The sequence below is a fragment of the Macadamia integrifolia genome, chromosome 8, assembly GCF_013358625.1.
Source record: "Macadamia integrifolia cultivar HAES 741 chromosome 8, SCU_Mint_v3, whole genome shotgun sequence".
Lineage (NCBI taxonomy): Eukaryota > Viridiplantae > Streptophyta > Magnoliopsida > Proteales > Proteaceae > Macadamia > Macadamia integrifolia.
Window position 1 is genome coordinate 2,051,576 of NC_056564.1, and position 20,467 is coordinate 2,072,042.

Sequence of the window (20,467 nt, forward strand, 5' to 3'; positions counted from 1 at the left end):
TTACTAGATTAGGCAAAGATGACTAAATACCTTGCATCCATTTGATATATATTTACGTATGGCATAAATGCATAATATGGTGTTTTAAGATTTAAAAATGTATTTTACATGTATCATAAGCACATCCATGTATTTCTTGACCATTTCTAAGTTTATCTTTAGCATATCTTGGATCTTCCCAATATAATGCGTCTCTTAAAATCACCCCCTTGATACAATACCTAACAACAATACTTAGGTTTACTCATTAGACAAGAGCTTCCTATCGATGAGAGTGGAAGCAAGAGCTACCATGGATGATAAACGGATCACCATTAGGTAGGGTCTATCCGGAACTCCTAGTCAGGTATTGAAGATGAGTAGCTAGCTATCAATCTTTTTTCCCTCATTTTGAATGCTTGGGCGACAAGCAAACAAGCCACCTTGATTTGGCCAGTTCCGTGTGTGCCAATTATGTATGGCGATTTGTGTGGGAACAATAGGTGGTGCGGGTTTTAGGGTCAAAACTGGCAAATTTGACCTAATTACACCCAAGGCATTTTCGGCAGTGAAAATGACATTCTCAGAAGACCATTTCTCCATGAAAAAGATATATTGTAATTTATCTAGTCCAATGCTTCAGATTTCGTCGCATTCCGATATCGTATGAAGAAGTTAGGACATCCCCGGTCAAAATATAGCTTTGTGATAGTTGGGAACAGTTTCGGCGTTGAAGATGAATTTTTTGGAAGAAATTCTCTCTATATAACAATACGACAAAAATCCAATCTTTCCAACGCTTTTGATTTCATCGCATTTCGATTCCGTATGAGGAAGATGCAAAATTGGAAAGGTCTAGGTGTATTTTCGTCTTTTTACATGGTTGAGTCAGATGATCGGGTCTTCTGGAAAGTTATAGAGCATCAAGTCGTGGTTCCAACGCAATTCATTTCGTCGCGATCAAAAATCGTATGAAAAAGTTACATACGTTTCCGTGAAGCCGGTTCGAAATTCCAAACAGGAAAATCCAAGTTTGCTCTCAGTGCAGGGAGTATTTTCCAGAATTTATTTTTGAAATTTCAGGGGCTTTTGTGTAATTTCAATTTCTTGAAGGTCTGAATTGTTAAGGGGTTTTGGCATTGAAATTTATAGGAGCAGGGGCTTAGATGCTATTAAGAAGAATCAGTTGATACTTGATCGATGGCTAACATTACGCCACGTAGGAGAGGTTCTAATCCAAGGAAGCGCTTGGATTTGTGCTGATAAGGGCGTGGAATATTTCATCGCGAGCCCTTCTAATGGATTGGTGCATTGAAAATGATGCTGTGGTGTTTCGCGTGTGCGTAGAAAATATTATGAAGATTTTGATCTTAAAGATCTCATGAGATCTGATCAAAGCCAATCTTGATGGATTCGGATTCAATGGTTGATAGGGGCTTCACTTTTTGTGAGTGGGAGACAAGCTCCCTTAAAATCCAGAAAAATGAGCTAATAAAAAATCGACAACAAAAAGGAACAGCTGACGGCTTACGTCATCAGTTGAACCCTTTATTCTAATCTTATAGCTGAGATTTAGTAGCAATTTGAATCATCCAATGGCTCAGATAAAAAGATTCTTGTATGAGATTGATGGTCTAGATCGTGCCACCAACAAACGCTACGCCAACCACCGAAGATTCCATTTTGAGTGTTCTAGTTAGCCTAACTTGAAAATACCATAACTTTCTAACCCCAATTCCAAATGAGTCCATCCAAGTTGCTATCTCTTCGTTTTTTTTTAGCTCTACACAATGGAAACAAGAAAAAACACTTTTGAGTGAGGGCACGCTGCGGTTTTGGCAAAAGAAGCTTCCTCCCTTTGTTTGGTCTTTGAATGAGCATGAATGCTAAATGATAGTTGTTCTTAGTCCATTAAAGGAGGTAGAAGAGGTGGTTGAGGTGTGTTGATGATGCATTGACTCAAAGCCAAAGAGGAAGAGAAGAAAGCAAGGAAGGGTTTGCTTCTTGTTGCTTTGAAGAGCAAGAAGCCAATGAGAGAGAATGTGTGAGCACCAAACTTGTCAGTACAAGTTCCCAGTCATCCCAGGCAACCGGTTGTGAGATTCCCTAACCTTAGATTTACATTATATGTATGTATGCTAGGGTTAGTTGTGGATGAATTATATACATACTAGGTTAGTTGTGGATGAACCGTAAGCATGCTAACTAGTTGTGGATGTATATGTTAGGCAGGGCTTGATTATAGGGCATTGATATAAGCCCCAATTTATTGTATTCTTTATTGAGTGTTTAGTGTGTGCTAAGCACTGGGAGTGGGTGCTACACATTATACTGGCACTGGGAGTGAATCTCAGCTTCGGCTTGAGAAAATTGGGTGTGGGTGCTTCCGACTGTAGGTGTAGTCAAAAGTAGCGTATTGAGTAGGTACGAAGCCTTTACAGGCACTACTCCGGGGATGTAGGTAAATTGCCGAACGTCATAAAAATCCTGTGTTGTGGATGCTTGTTTGCATTTTATATTGAAGTGAGTGGAATGTGGAATGGATGTGCACACTCGGAAGTGCCCATGAGAGGCTGAGTGTGCATACAACTGTGGGCGAACAAGGACAGGTGTATCAGGGTTTGCCGTGTCAAATATTAGACATGTTTTAAGTATTGGAATTGGACTCACTGATTCCCCCAATCTCAGTGGCTGCCGGGTTACAACAATTGGTATCATAGCTTATACCTTTTTCTTCATGAAACAGACTTTCAAACTGACCTTTGAAGGACTGAAGCTTTGCTTTCCTGATCATATCATCGCCTTCATAAATGCTCTTCAGTCTTTCCCAGATGTCCTTGGTTAAGTCACAGTCCATCACCTTAGCCATCACACTCTTGTCCAATCATGAGAATATTGTATTTACAACATTCTGATTATAACAATAAGCCTTCTTGGCTTCATTGTCAACCGGACCTGCCTCAAGTTCCTTGTACCCAATCAGAACTGATGCCCAAACATCATAACCCAATGAACCTAGGTACTACTGCATTCTCCTTTCACAGGATAAAATCAGATCCATCAAACTTTGGTGCATAACTTGAATAGCCTTCACCTGCCCCATACTGTCACTGCCACTGCCACTGCCACTGCCACTACCTCTGGATCACTCAGTTGTTGATCAAACTATTATTGAGTATCGGCTCTGATACCAATTGTCGTAACCCAGCAGTCACTGAGAAGGGGGTCAATCAATGAGTCAAATTTCGATCCCTAAAAACCTGTCTACTAACTAAGCAAGCAAACCCTGATACACTTGTCCCTACACCTGTCCCTATTTGTTCACAGTCGTATGCACACTCAGCCTCTCATAGGCACTTCCAAGTGTGCACACCCATTCCGCATTCCACGCACTTCAATATAAAATGCAAACAATAAGCACCGACAACACAGGGTTTTTAAGAGGTTCGACAATTTGCCTACATCCCCGGAGTAGTGCCTATAAAGGCTTCGTACCTACTCAATACATTACTTTTGACTGCACCTACAGTCAGGTGCACCCACACCCAATTTTCTCAAGCCAAAGCTAAGATGGCACTCGCAGTGCTGGTACAATGTGTAACACCCACTTCCAGTGCTTAGCACCCACTAAGCACTCAATAAAGAATACAATAAATTGGGGCTCATATCAATGCCCTAAAATCAAGCCCTGCCTAACATATACATCCACAACTAGCTAGTATGCTTACAGTTCATCCACAACTAACCTAGCATATATACAATTCATCAACAACTAACCCTAGCATAAATGCATATAATGTAAATCCAAGGGCAAGGAATCTCATAACCGGTTACCTGGGATGACTAGGAACTTGCACTGACAAGTTTGGTGCTCGCACCTTCCCTCCCCTTGGCATCTTGCTATTTCAAGTAACAACAAGCAAACCCTTCCTTGCTTTCTTCTCTTCCTTTTTGGATTTGAGTTAATGCATCATTACCTCCTTCAATGGACTAAGAACAACTATCATCAAGCATTCATGCTCATTCAAAGACCAAACAAAGGGGTGAAGCTTCTCTTGCCAAAACCACAGCCTTCCCTCACTCAAAAGTGTTTTTTCTTGCTTCTATTGTGTAGAGTTCGAAAAAACGAAGGGATAGCAACTTGGATGGACTCATTTGGAGTTAGGGTTAGAAAGTCATGGCATTTTCAAGTTGGGATAACCAGAACACTCAAAACGGAATCTTCGATGGTTGGCGTAGCGGATGCTGGCGGCGCGCAAAATGATGGTGCAATCTGGACCATTGATCTCATATAAGAAAAATCTTTTAATCTGAGCCATTGGATGATTCAAACGGCTAATAAATTTCAGCCATAAGATTAGAATAAATAGGTCAACTGATGACGTAAGCGGTCAGTTGTTTCTTTTTGTTGTCGATTTTCTATTAGCTCATTTTTCCGGATATTAAGGGACCTTGTCTCCCACTCAAAATGTGAAGCGCCTATCAACTATTGGATCCGAATTCGTCAAGATTGGCTTTGATCAGATCTCATAAGATCTTTAAGATCAGAATCTTCATAATATCTTCTACGCATGCGCTTAACACCACAACACACCTTGATCAAGTGCAGCGCTAGAGCATCATCTTCAATACACCAATCCATTAGAAGGGCTCGAAATGGAATATTCCACGCCTTTATCAACACAAATCCAAGCGCTCCCTTGGATTAGAACCTCGCCTACGTGTTGCAATGTGAGCCAACGATCAAGGATCAACTGATTCTTCTTAATAGCATCTAAGCCCTTGCTCCCAAACTTCAATGCCAAAAACCCCTTAATAGTTCAAACCTTCAAGATATTAAAATTACACAAAAGCCCCTAAAATTTCAAAAATAAATTCTGGGAAATCCTCCCTACAATGAGAGCAAACTGGGATTTTTCGGTCAAGGTAACTTTTTCACGGAAACGGTTGTAACTTTTTAATACGATTTCCAATCGAGACGAAACAAATTGCGTTGGAACCACAACTCAACGCTCTACAACTTTCCAAAGGACCCGATCATCTGACTCAACCATATAAAAGACCAACATACCCCTAGACCTTTCCGATGTCGCATCTTCCTTATACGGAATCGAAACTCGACAAAATCAGAAGTGTTGGAAAGATTGGACTTTTGTCGTACTGTTACATGGAGAAAATTTCTTCCAAAAAATTCATCTTCAATGCCAAAACAGCCCCCGACTGCCATAAAGTTATATTTTAACCGTGGATGCCGTAACTTCTTCATACGATATCGGAACGCGACAAAATCAGAAGCCTTGGACTAGATAAATTACAATCTATCTTTTACATGAGAAACGGTCTTCCAAAAATATCATTTTCACTGCCAAAAATGCCTCTGGGTGTAGCCAAATTTGCTAATTTTGACCTTAAAACCCGCACCACCTATCATGGATGTATTAAACCACTCCATGCACACCATGTGGCTCTATTATCTCATTGGTGACCCTGAACGCTGCCACATCATCAATTTCGGCATGTCACCCAAACTTGCCACTTCACCACCACGTGGTCAGGTTGCCAACAAGGACAACCATAAAACAACAAAGGTCAGATGGAAATTTTGTTAATACCAACAAAGCAAGGTGCTTAGATGAATAGCCAGGCCAACAATAGTCGTTCCCCTTGTAAATCCTTATGGTCATGTTGCTTTCCTAGAGCATGTTTTATATTATTTTCAGATTATAAAATCTCCTATTCCCTCTATCGCATTTCTACTCCTCTTCTTGTGTACCAACGTCGGTGAAGGACAACGGGATGCAAGATAGCGATCAGATCTGATGGCTCTAATTGACCCGCAAGCAATGGGCCCAATGATAGAATAGATAATTCTCGATCTAACTGCTAGATGTGGGTCAGAACTGATCTCAAAATAAACGGTCATATTTTCCATAGAAAACTACCAGATTTCAAGTATAATTTACAGAAATAAAACCAAATTTAATTAGCTTGAAAAATGGAGTTAATGTGAAGCAACTGAGAGGAGAGAAATTAGGGAGCTTAGATCCTAAAATTTAGGATATGAAACTAGCTTTCGATGGAAGGTGACGTGCTGTCCAATAAAGGAGGAGGAAAAGAAGGAAGTTGTGATTGAAGTGAAGAAGATAAAATCCTCCTTCAAATTATGATCTAAAACTGAAGAAATTAATAAAGGGGGGGAAGAAGATATTGGTAAATACTGGGGAAAGAGAGAGAAGATAAGAAGAAAGTGAAGGAGATATCTTACCATAGGGATGACAGAGAGAAAGTCATCTCAAGAGGGAAGTGAAAACGAGAGGGAGGAATAAGAAAGAAAAAAACAGATTAAAGGAATAAAGGGGAGAGAACAAATTTCTTACCAAACAAGGGGGAGAGAGAAAAGCAAAGAGCTCGAATTCTCTAGAGAGGGGGAGAATGATCAATCGTTTTTTCTTGCTTGGGTTAGGATATATTTATCTCTAAAATATGGAACCCCAATTAGTTAGAATTCTAAGACCTTCCAACTTAGTCATAAGGGTTTCCTATTTTTAAGCTATAACTAAACCCAAACCATATCTTATCATAATCGTATCTCATATGAAATAGGTAAGATATATTTGTTGTCAGCATTGAATCAATTCATTCCATTTCCAATCGTGGAAGGTGTTGATTACATTATATATATATATATATATATTTTACAGGAACTGAAATAAAATACCCTAAATTTACTAAATTACTAAGACTTGCCCAACTAGACACATAGTTAGGAACTTTCCGAAACCAACTTTGTTGAGTTTAGCACTAAACCTATCGGGAGGGATTAGCGCTAATTACCAAAACCGATAGGGGCATTTCTGTCCTATCGATTTTGGTAATTATGTTACGGTTTCTGCCGTATGATTTGGGGGTATTTCTGTACTTTTTTAATTTGGGTTTTTTAATATATAAATATAGAGACTAACCTACGATCAATCCATTATGGACAGATCGCAGGTTACTCCTTTTGGGAGTCTTTCGGTCCTTTCTCTTTCTCTCTTTTCTCTTCTTTTCTTCTTTTCTCTGGTTTGTTTACAGGTATCTGGGATTGTAACACGGTATCAAAGCCTCTGTAATCAAATCAAGCTTTTCAAAACACTCCCTGCTGATCTCATTTTTGCGCTAAAATCTTCTGGTGTGCAGCCACTCATTGCTACCTCTACTATGTATTAAATCACATGGAGTGATTTACTTGGTGTATGCATTGTGCTCTATTGGTACTATGTTTAAGATTTGAAGACCTTGGACCGCAGCCATCTCCTTTTTTATAGAACTAGGGTCTCCTAGGTGAAAGTCAGATATCTCCTACTTTGACCTAATTAATTCCTGCAAGGGCTCTAGCGCCAGTCGCCGGGGTTTAGGTGTGGTTTGCTGTTTTTCTTTTTTTTTTTATTTTGTATTTCTACGACTCTATTTGTCTACTTTATTTTTTGTTCTCATGGCCAAGACCAAGTTTACTACCTCTGTGACCAAGGTTCCAAATCTCGTTTTGTTTCGGTGTTTCGATGGGTTCAGAAACTGAAGTTTCATTTTGTTTCGACAAAATTTCGGCCGAAATGGTGTATTTTTTTTGTATGTTTCAGTTGACTGTTTCGGTAGCCAAATGGCCATATTTTGACCTAAAACTTTGTGGGTAATTTATTTTAAGGCTAATAAACATGCTTAGAAAATAAAAATGCAAAAATATTAGGACAAGACATTGTTTTAGAGTTGCACCTTTGTTTGGCAGCAACCGTCGAACTGTTCTGAAAATTTTATCTGGTTTTGGAGGAGAAAGAACTTTACCTTTCCTAAGCTTTGAATGTGTAAATCTTGTAAGAGACCAATGGAAGTCAAAATGTGTGATGATGTGACTAATTAGAGGCTTGTAAAAGACTTGGAGTGTTTTTCCTTCAAAATATGAAAATGAAACCGAAACCATCGAGACAAAGTCAAAATTTTGACCGAGATATAGTATTTATAACATATGGAACATACCGAAATTCAAAATACCAAAATTTTGACTGAAATTTTGTGTTTTTTCAAGCCTTATTTCGTTTCGGCAAAAGTAAAACCGAAATTCCGATAAAATTTCAACGAGATTTCAAACCATGTCTGTGACTACTGCATCTGCCTCGGACAATGTCAATGTCCAAATTCCTTCTATTAAGCTCAAGGGAATTACCTACTGTGGGCTCAACATATGAAGGTTTATCTTATAGCCAAGGATAAACTTAAGTATACTACTTCTGATTCTCCTTCACCATCTGATAAGGGTTATGATGATTGGATGAAGGAGAATGCTTTGATTTTAATCTGGTTGTGGAATAGTATGGAACTAGATGTCGCTGCCAATGTCATGTTTCACTCTACCGCAAAGGGAGTATGGGACGATTTGAAGGAAACTTACTCTCAAGAAAAGAACAAGACCCGCATCTATGATATTTATGAGAAATTGTTCCAGTTTCGCCAGTCTGATAGATCTCTTTCAGAGTATTATAATACTTTTAGGGGAATGGTTGAACTTAATGTTTTCCAGCCCTTGACCACAGACATTGACAAATTGAAGGCTCAACGGAATGAGTTTTTGGTTTCTAAATTTTTTACTAGTTTGAATAATGATTTAAAAGTAGCGAAGGGCTATTTACTTGCAGGCGATACTGTCCCTACTCTAAATGACACTTATTCGCGACTGCAGCGTATCACTTTAACTAAATCTGATCAGTCTTGCAAAGACAATTCTACCTTCCTTGCCAACAGTGGACATGATCGCGGTCGTGGGGGGGTCATGGATCGACTGGTAAAGGTTCTAGCGGATAGCCTTCTGATCGTGCAGCCCGCCAGTGCACTTATTGTGGGAAGCCCAACCATACTATAGAGACTTGTTGGGAAAAGCATGGCAAGCCAGAGTGGGCACTCAGTTAGACAATCATGTAGTATCAGATGATGGTACTGACACAGTGTCTTCCGTTGATGCTAAACCTAGACCTTCTGGCTCTTACACACTCTCGAGGCATCCTTTAATACATCCAATGGTGGGTCTACATCGACTACCACCTTAGCTCATGCAGGTACCTCAGACCTTCTTACCACCACTTCTACACCCTTGGATCATTGATTCAGGTGCCTTTACTCATATGATTGGTAAGTCATCACTTTTTAAGAATTTTTCCTCTAGTACTAGTTCTACATCTGTTATTCTAGCCAACAGTGCTTCCACACCAATTCTAGGCCATGATACTATCTCTCCTACCCCCTCTCTGAATATATCTTTTGTGTTACATGTTCCACAATTTCCATTAAGTCTTCTTTCTGTGAGCCAGCTAACCAGCTCATTAAATTATTCAGTAACCTTTTTTCCCTCTAACTATGTTTTTCAGGATCTTCACACGAGGAAGACGATTGGTGGAGGGTGTGAAAATGATGGTTTATATTATCTCAACTGTGGGTTTCCTGCTTCTTCTACTGCTACTACTACTGTTGGGGATGTGACCCCTTTCCAATGGCACTGTCGTTTAGGACATTTATCTTTGTCTAGGTTGAAACTGTTATTTCCTAATTTTAAGTTTGTCCTCAGGTTAGAATGTGAGGCATATGAGTTGGGCAAACATCATCGTGTCCTTCCCATCTTGCTCTGTGTCTTGTAGTCCGTATTTATTTTCTTTAGTCCATTCTGATGTATGGGGTCCTTGCAGAGTTAGTAATAAATTTGGTTTTCACTATTTTGTGACTTTTGTGGATGATCATTCTCGCCTTACATGGCTTTACATGTTAAAGGGCAGATCTGAATTTTTATCTGTGTTTCAAATATTCTATAATGAAATAAAAACTCAATTTGGTATTCTAATTAAGATTTTTCATTCTGATAATGCTCTAGAATATGCTCAAAATGATATTTCTGATTTTTGTGCCAACTGAGGGATGATACACCAAACTAGTTAAGCCTATACCCCACAGCAAAATGGGGTAGCAGAGCACAAGAACTAGCATCTTCTCGAGGTAGCTCGAGCTATTATGATTCATATACATGTCCCTAAGCATTTTTGGTATGATGGGGTTTTGATTGCATGTACTTGATTAATCGCATGTCATCTTCAGTTCTCTCAGAAAGGTCTCCTTTTTCTATTATGTTCCCTACTTTGCCGACTGCCGAGTTTTCCTGTTCCTCCCCGAGTCTTTGGGTGTGCTTTGTTCATAATTTGCATGTGCAAGTAGATAAACTATCTCCTAGGTCTACAAAGTGCATTTTTTTGGGTTATTCACGTACTCAGAAATGGTACAAGTGCTATGACCTTATTACTCACAGAAAATTTGTTAGTGCTGATGTGACCTTCTTTGAGGGCACATCATTTTTTTCTCCTCAGGTGTCCCAGTCTGGTATGGAGTGGTCTTCTCCATCTCCTCCACTTATTCCCTCTCATACCCTTCCTTGATGTTCCTAATACCAGTGACTCACCTCCCCAACAGGTTTATCAGTGCAGGAAGAAGGTTGGACAACCAAGTGGAGAAACCAATACTCCAACTGATTCACTTCCTCCTCTGCCGCCTTCCTCTGTTGAAGCTTCTCTTCCTTCTCTGCCTGATGACTTACCAATTGCTCAAAGGAAAAGTACACGTTCTTGCACTCAAAAATCTATGGTTGTGTATCCTATTGATAACTTTGTTTTCTTGTCTCATCTTCCTTCTCCCATCCATGGTCTTGCCTGTCTCTTTCTACTATCCTATTCCTCGCACCCATACTGATGCCCTAAGTATTCCTGGATGGAAAGCTGCCATGGATGTAGAAATGGATGCTCTCTTGAGTCATGGTACTTGGAGTCTGGTAGATTTACCTCCTAGCAAGGATTTGGTGAGGTGTCGCTGGGTGTACACTGTTAAGTATCACTCTGATGGCTCTGTTGAGCGGTTGAAAGCCCGTCTGGTTGCCAAGGGATATACTCAGACATATGGAGTCGATTATTTTGAGACCTCCCCGGTTGCTAGACTGAACTCTATTCGTCTACTTATTTCTCTTGTTGTCAACTTTGATTGGCCCTTGTTTCAGTTGGACATCAACAATGTCTTCTTATATGGTGATCTACAGGAAGAGGTATATATGGAGCAACCTCCTGGTTATGTTTCTCAGGGGGAGAATAAAGGTCGTGTGTCGCTTACACAAGGCTATCTATGGACTTAAACAGTTCCCTCGGGCATGGTTTGACAAGTTCAGTACTACCATAGTTACTTGTAGATTTTCTCAGTGTTATTCTGATCATTCTGTCTTTGTTCGTCATAGATGTGATAAACTGGTAGTCATGGTAGTTTATATTGATGATATTATTCTTACTGGTAATGATGAGGCATAAATTTCTGAAGTAAAAGCTTATCTACAACAACACTTTTAGACTAAGGACTTGGGCCAACTTCACTATCTTTTTGGGATTGAGGTGATCCGATGCAAGAAAGGGATCAGTCTGTCTCAAAGAAAATATGCGTTGGATCATTTATCTGATACTAGTATGCTTGCATCCAGACCTATTGATATCCCTATGGATCCTCACCAAAAGTTTGGTGTTAATGATGGCAAGCCTCTCCAGGATGTGCATCAGTACAGGAGTTTAGTTGGCAAGTTAATTTATCTTATTGTGACTCATCCTGACATCTCCTATGTTGTTGGAGTCCTCAGTCAGTTCATGTAGTCTCCTCAGAAATCTCATTGGGATGTTGTCTGTGTTCTTCGCTACCTAAAGCGTGCTCCTAGAAAAGGGCTGATCTATCGTCCAAATCGGCATATGAAATTAGTTGGCTATTTTGATGCTGATTGGGCCGGCTCTGCTAGTGATTGGAGATCTACTACGGGTTATTATACATTTGTTGGAGGTAATCTAGTTACATGGCATAGCAAGAAGCAGACTACCATTTTCCGATCTAATGCCGAAGTCAAATACAGAGCTATGGCTCATACCACTGCTGAGTTAATGTGGCTCCAGTCTTTACTCTTGGAGTTGGGATTTCCAGTTACCAAGCCTATGAAGATGTATTGTGACAACCAAGCTGCGGTGTACATTGCTAGTAATCCGGTCTTCCACGAGAGGACCAAGCACATTGAGGTGGACTGTCACTTTGTTCATGATGCAGTTTTGCAGAAGTTGATCGAGACCCCCTTTATTCCTTCATCTGATCAGTTGGCTGAAATGTTTACCAAGTCTCTTTTTGCACCTAGTTTTCGTAATAGTTGTACCAAGCTGAGCATGGGTGATGTGTATGCTCCAGCTTGAGGGGGAGTGTTGAGTTTAGCATTAAACCTATCGGGAGGGATTAGCGCTAATTACCATAACCGATAGGGGCATTTCTGTCCTATCGATTCTGGTAATTATGTTAGGGTTTATGCCGTATGGTTTGGGGGTATTTCTGTACTTCTTTTAATTTGGGGTTTTTAATATATAAAAATAGAGACTAACCTACGATCAATCCATTCTGGACAGATCGCAGGTTACTCCTCCTTTTGGGAGTCTTTCGGTCCTTTCTCTCCCTCTCTTTTCTCTTCTTTTCTTTTTCTCTTCTTTTCTTCTTCTCTTCTTTTCTCCTCTGGTTTGTTTACAGGTATCTGGGATTGTAACAAACTTGAAGACTAAAAATTGAGGATAAGATAAATCCCTACAAGTTGGGACCCACTAATAAAATAAGAACTTTGTACACCCCATTAAAACTTCACTTTGGGGCCTTATATTTCAGTTCATTACAAAAACAAATACCAAAAATTGAAGCCCAACCCAAACATACTAAAACAAAGCCTAAATTTAAACCAAGCCTTATTGAGCCTCCATTACAACGACCCAACCAAGCCTATGTTGCCTGGTTCAGCTTCTACATTATCATCAACCCCTTCTCCTGAGATAATTTATTCCTCCTTCGCTTCTCTCTTTTACCTCCCGTTGGTACTTTTGTTGATCATAATGTTTCTTCATCTGCTGTTTTATATGTTGATCCTCTTGTTTTCAACTCTACTCCAGTATTGCGTCATTTCACTAGGGTCTCTTAACCTCCTAACTGGTATGGGTAATTTATTATCATTTCTACTGCTTAACTTGAGTCTCTTGATCTACTGCATCATTTGCTTTGTTTGATCTGTTAGATCCAGTTACTTCTCCTATTGTCTCTCTCAATCCTGTTTATATTCCTAAACATTACCAGCAAGCTTGTCGTATTCCTTATCGACAGGAGGTCGAGGATTTTGAATTTCAGGCCTCGTTAGAAAATGATACGTGCCTACTCTAAAGTTTCCTGCCATCGGTTGTCATTAAGTGTATTCTATGAAGCACAAATCGAATGGTTCTGTTGATTGCTATAAATCATTGAAGATGATACTGAAGCCATTACTACAATGAAGGTTTTCCTGAATACCTCGTTCAAAGTGAAGGATTTGGGTCCACAAACATACGTTCTTGACTTAGAGGTTCACTCCAATCGTGCTTACCTTGTTAACCAACACAAATATACAAAAGACCTCACCAAATTGGCTAACTTGATTGATGATAAGGTGGGTACTCCTAGGGGAGTCAATGTTTAAGTATTATATACAAGCTGGAGACCCACTTTCTGATCCTACCATATATCGATAGCTTGTGTGCAGTCTTATTTATCTTACTATGACTTGTCCTGGCATTGCTTATGTTGTACACATTGTGAAACAATTTGTATCTTCTCCTTGCTAATTACACCTCATTGTTGTCCGTTGCATTATTTGCTATAGGTACACCAACACAAGGTTTATTCTTCTCTTCTTCCTCATCACTTTAGCTACATGTGTATACTGACGCAGATGCTGATTGGGCTGGTTGTCCAAACACTTGGTACTCTACTTCAACCTGGAGTGTATTTATTGGTGATTCCCTCATTTATTAGAAGTGTAAGAAGCAACATACACATTCTAAGTCTTTTGATGAGGTTGAATATCGCTCAATGTCCTTGGTTGGTAGTGAAATTTTTTGGCTTCATGGTTTATTTGGTGACTACTAATCTGTTTCTTTTTCGGAGCCAACACCTCTCTATGCAAATAATACTAGCTATTCGTATCTCTTCCAATCCAGTGCTTCATGATCATACCAGGCATATTGAGGCTGATCGTCACTTCATCTGTGTGAAATATCTCAATGGCCTCACTTCTCTTCCCTACATAGGTACTGCTGATAAAATTGCTGATATTTTCACAAAAGCTATGTCCACTACTCGACATCATTATCCTATAGACAAAATAATTCTGTCCAACCAGCATCAGACTGAGGGGCAGTGTGATGGGGTAATTTAGCATTTTGCATATACTTGCTTCTGTATTCATACCCTACATTATAAGGGATTGCTGTACTTGTATATGGGACAGATTCCATATAAATAAAGGCTAAATTGGGTGAATCGATAAAGGATATCTTCCTCCAGCCCTGTCTCTTAGTTTTGGCTCCAGCAACAAGGGTTTCAATTCCAATCGATTGTTAATTTTCACATATTTTCCAAGTCAGACCCATCTAATGGTCATTATCGATTTCTCGAATGGCCATCCATTTGACAACATATTTTCCCTAAATTTTATGGCCAACAATAAGGCATAGTCCACAAACGAGGTTCTACAATTAAACATTGACTAACTTGTTGCAGTCCAATAATCATAAGCAAAGGTTTGTAAGTAGAGGATACCGAATGTAAAATTCCCCTCATGGCAGCCGAATTATCAGTCAAAAGTTTTTGCACAACATAAGGATATGCAGATTCAAACGTCTTGAAACCTTTGTCAGCAGCTAAAGCCAATCCTGAAAATCCAATAAATGAAACAAGAATACCAATTGAATGATTTAATATCCTTAGAGAGAAGTAAACATGAGAAAACAAGAGCGGCATAACTATAATCTAGAGCATAAACACGAAGGAGAAGATTATATGGAGTTGTGAAGAACCATCAGACTTTTCTGGCAAAACACAGTAAATATTGACTAAAATACAATAAATGTTCCAAGAACAATTGATCCTCATTTGACAGTTATTACAAGTACCAAACTACCAATGAGGTTGATCTCATAAATCTAGTTATTCCACTAAACAAGGAATCAACTGCTTGGTCTTTAAAGGTTAAAGCCAAGGTTCTAACAAGGAGTTAGAACACAGATGTGGGCTAAGTAAATCAACGGATAGGCTTAGTGCTATTGGAAATACCAGCAGAAGTGAAGACCCCATTCTAAATGATATAGATAAAAACATTCCTAGTTGGAATGATAATGACAGTTCTAATTGCAGTAATGTTGATCATTTATTTGATGTCAGGGATATTCGAAGTTTCATCTCAGAATATTTAGGTACTGAGCTGGCTTGAAATGGCACACTATGCACATCAAGAAGCTTAAAAAATTTTTGGTAGAAATGCCAAATGACCGAAACATATCGGTTGTTTCGGGCCTTTCGGCGAAGTGTCGCATGCACGCTCGCACGCACGCACACCCGTGTATATATATATATATATATATGTCACATTTTCATGTTACGTCTGGAACCTTTGTGGCAAAATTCCATATTTTTTGCCAAAAAAGCTTCAATCCTTTGTTGTATCAAGGCATTATGGACTAGTACAACACATCTACATCGATCGTTTTCTGGATTTGAGTGAAGATTCAAATTTGAAGGTAAACCATTTTCCCCCAAAATTAATTTTTGCAATAAATATGCATTGCTTTCAATTTTTTATATATAGACACCGTAGACTGATCTACGACTTCATAGAGTCAGATTTAATTTTCTATATATTTTTGAAGATTTTGGATTTCAAAACTTAATTAAAATCCAAAAAATTGCAAAAATATAGAAAATTATTTTGATTTGGTTTAAAAAATCCTGAAAATTTGTGAAAAATATTGTTGATGATCTTTGGATTGATAGTGATTATTATTTTTTTGTACCTTATAACTTTTTTAATTAGGTAATTATTTTTAAAAAAAAAAAGTAGTTAAAATTTTAAAACCAAGATTCAGCACGCTGAGATTAAACAACTACATTGCTTTGTTGTTTGTGGAATATCATAGAACCTTCTATGGCTGCCAATATGTTATAATTCACGTCACAACCAAGGGTGTCTGGGATGATCTTAAGGTGACTTATTCTCATGATAAGAAAATGTCTAGAGTATATGATCTATATGGACAAATTCTCTCTACCATCTACTCCCTATATTCAGGGTGAGGTTGTGGCAAGTGGAGAAGAAGTCAGACAATCCATCTTTCTTTTGGCAGTAATATATACCTTGATGGCATGGGCCCAAAAAAGGTAATTTGAAGCACCATTCAATGTTATAGATGTGATTTGGACATTGACATTGTCCATAGGAGGTTTAGAATCAGCCATGATATAATATTCTGCAATACTACCTCGCAGAGAAGAACTTAGAAGCAACCAGCCAAAAAGATCAATACTTGATAACCAAGGAAGCAACATCCTAAGTCACAATGCACAACCAATACTGATAACCAGCAGCAAAGGATACCAACACAGAAGCAATGATAGGCAAATAGCAGCCACAAACCCCAGAAACAGCAAGCCTCAGGGTATAGAAACCCTAAAACTGCATAGGGTTACAGTTGTCTGTTAGGTCTGAAATTTTGACCACAAACACTCCAATATAGAGAAATTATGTCCCTACAATTCACCATGATCAACCAATGAGATAGGGCCTTCAAAAAATCTCCCAAAATTTTAGGGTTTTTCAAGAACACAGGAAATCTGATCCAACAGACAGAAAGAATATGATCAGTCCTCAATATTGTACTCATAGTGATATTCTTGACTTACCAAAGGAGGAGAATATATCAACACCACCAAAAATACCATAGGAGGGTCAAGCCCTTATCCCCATGAATAAAAATCTCTTGTACAGGTAACAAAACAGCAAATCCTAGCGCAGATGAGAAACATAATCAAGTGGACTTTTTCTTCATAAAAAACAGACCACCACCACTCCTCCAGTAATCACAGCAGTAGTATTGAATAAACCCTACTTGTGCATGATCAAAAAACTAGGGATCTATCAAACAACATGTGGCTCCACAACATAAGATAGGGACAAAACCTAACAAGCAGTCAAGATGAAAGATGGAAAATCAGGTACCGAAATCAATGAACTAATACCAGGTGACAGTATTAGAACTTGAAATCAGTACCTGCGCACGTAAGAAAGGAAGAAGAAAAGTAGTAGTAGATGAGGAGAGAAGAGAGAAGAGAGAGTGGAGAGAATTAACACTCCACAATTAGAGCAAACTAGAATAATCTCTAATCGTGGGAGGGGGAACCTCAAATAAAATTAATAGAATATGAAAATTACAATAAAGGACAGAGAGATATAAACTTATATGTAAATTACACATAAGGACATAAACATAAACTTAATAACAAAAACACCCTTGGGACACCAATAAACTCTTAACAATAACCTTGCATAGTATGAGCTTCTACACAACACGAAGTATTGTGGGGCTACCAAATAGAATACATGCCTACACAACATCTTACATTTTTTATTTAAAAATCCCGGGCCTAGTTGGAGCCTGGGCAACTGCCGCCTTATTGCACTGGCGCCTCACTTATTTATGTCAAATATCATTTAAGTAAATATAATGTAAAAACATTTACTTAAGATATTATTCATAAATAAGCCAAGACCCCTTTATTTGAATCCAATAAAAATAGTTTAAAAATCAAATTCTAAAATGATAAAAAGTCAAACCCACCCCCCCCGGATCCAAGAACAAAAACTGAATTTTTTAGTTGTACAAGCAATTTTCAACTTTCAAATGCTAGGGTCTTTCTCAATTATGAAATTTTCATAAATCTTATCATGGTAAAACATTGCTAAAAACTAAAATTCCAGTAAAACAATCTTCTGTTTTGATTATCCATAATGCTATTTTCATTTAGGCGAATATAACAACATTCGCGCACTTTAAAATAAGTTTGACTGCAACATAACTTTGTCATTAAAACTTAGATTTAAGTAATCTTAGACTTGTTGGATAGCTGGTTTTGTGCTCTACCTAATATAAAATGTCTCGTGTAAAAATAAAATAATTTGACTAGTAAAACTTATTATAGAACAAGAACATTTCTCTAATGTTGATTTATGATGATTTGATGTGGCTTAATGTTGATTTTTTATGATACAAGGTATATGCAAGGATTAAAGTATCGGTATCAGTCGCCGTATCAGTCGGCCAAAATTAAGATACGTATCGGAGGGTATCGTATCATATTGGAGATACGCACATAAATAGATACGAAACACTTTTTTATACACTTTTGCATAAAAAATTTGTTAAAAAAAGCTATTGATAACATCTATTATGCAAAAACACTAAATTGAGGGTATCACTCTAAGAATTCAAGGTTTATAGTTGTCCCATAAATGTAAAATATTTGTTCTCAACCTTGATTTTCACTTTAGTTAGAGAGAAATATGGCTGGCAGCAACTTTGGAACAAAACCCTAAAAAAATCGTGTTTTTTTCTGAAAAATGACCCATCTTAGCCATTATATGACCGTAGTGCACTGTATCGATACGTATCGTACCGTATCGGTTGATACATACCGATACATACCATAAGCACCGATACGTACAGATACATACCAAAACATACATTTCACCTCGGTTTTATATTTTCCATAGAGTATCAGTGCGTATTGTAATGTATCGGTGTGTATCAGTATGTATCGTAGGATACATATCGATACGAAAGGATTTTAAAAATTTCATGTATCATATCGGTGTGTATCGTATCGGTGTGTATCGTATCAGTAAGGGCCGATAGGGTATGATACGTACCGATACTTAAAACCATGGGTATATCTAACATACTAAATAACGTTAGAAAAGGGGGAAAATAATGCTTAATCGCCTTAAGGCATGCGACTTGTCGCCTAAGCCCTTAGGCAACCCTCCAACGCCTTGGTTCGCCTTGATGCCATGCCAACTATGCTACACCACATGACAATACTAGGGAAAATATTCAATTCACGGTATGCCATATGATTTTAGCAATGAAATGAGAGAAAATCCACATGGCCTAGCCCCTTGTCTATCAAGTGGTTGGAATGGCTATATTAAGCAGCCCCTAATTAGTTTGATGCTTTAAAACACAACAAGAAAAGGACGAATACATGCCAGGATCTACAGTTAAGATGAGCCACCAAGTTTAATCTAGTGAGTTCCCCGTCTACCTAGTGTATATCTGTAATACTATTGAATCGTTTCATTTGCAAGGAGCTGGATGTGAAGAAACAGTCATTTCTGACGGAATCAACCCTACACAATTGATCTAATGAATAGATATGCATATTTAGGGTGGAGATGTATAAAACCTATACCTTAATATATTATTAATTTAATCTCCTTTCGTTGTACTATTTCTTATGTAAATATGAATATATATATATATATATATATACAGTTTTTCTTTCCTTTTGACATGCCTATCCACTTAAAGGAGATTTTTTTTAGGGGGAGTTGGAATTTCCCCCTTGCCTTCCCCTGATCTGCCCATGATTACAGTTGTTAAGAGTACCTCATGAGATCATTATCATTTGACAATTCATGGGTGCATGAGAGTAATTAAAAAGAAAGAGAAAGCACTCCAAATAGGACAGATGAAGAGACAAATGAGTGTTGAAACAAATATTGCATTGCATCAATCCAGCATCTTACCTTCAAAGGATGCCAGAGAACGTAAGAGCAGCACATAGTATGGTGGCATGCGGAAATGGTATTTGAGTGCTACAGACCAGATTTTAGCGAGAACCTTCCATAAAAGGATCAGGGGAAGAAAAAGACAGCAGTTAGCCACTTTAAGGAAGCAAGAGTAATACACATACAAGACTAGGACACTGGAGAGGGAAAACGAATGAAGCAGGACCAATAAATTATAACCTATTTAGACATTAGAAAAAATGAATGAAACTGAAGAATGTTTTCCAGATTGTTTAGTGCAACTAGTAATAGTTTTCTCAGTGATGTCTCCACAATGATGGTAGTAGATTATCAACGTAGGGTGTTCTAAAAAATATTAAATTTCCTGCCTTCTGCATACATGGGGATAGAAGTCACTACCATAAAACAGGATCCGAAATAAAAATCTTCGGTCAAATATCACTCAAGATTAAACAGCACCTAGATTAATTTATATACTATTAGACAGGTTCTCCCACCACCTGAGCCAATGTAATACATATTACAATCATCTTCTCAGCTGCTTTTGACCGAATAAGGAACTCCTTGATCCATCCTAAGTCTCTTGTATATGCCGCATTTAAAATATACAGAGGACAGAAAGAATCATGTCAAATTCCTATACTTTCTCCATTTCTTCCAGGAAGAAGAAATACATCAAAGTTCTTAATTTGGATCTTGCATCTAATAAAGACTATTCAGGACCATCAAATAGTAAAAAATTTGGGGGGGGGGGGGGGGGGG

At 38.3% G+C, this 20,467-nt stretch overlaps 1 protein-coding gene across 2 annotated transcripts in view; it reads right to left on the bottom strand.

Annotated features, from left to right (window-relative positions):
- LOC122085918 (uncharacterized protein slr1919) overlaps positions 1 to 20,467 on the bottom strand; it is a 38,707-nt gene that overhangs the window by 5,366 nt on the left and 12,874 nt on the right. For both annotated transcript variants that reach the window (XM_042654534.1, XM_042654535.1), the window contains exons 13-14: positions 19,703 to 19,796; positions 14,665 to 14,777 (exon numbers count right to left, since the gene is read on the bottom strand). In XM_042654534.1, the coding sequence (XP_042510468.1) occupies positions 14,665 to 14,777; positions 19,703 to 19,796 (207 nt within the window). The remainder of the gene's footprint in view (positions 1 to 14,664; positions 14,778 to 19,702; positions 19,797 to 20,467) is intronic.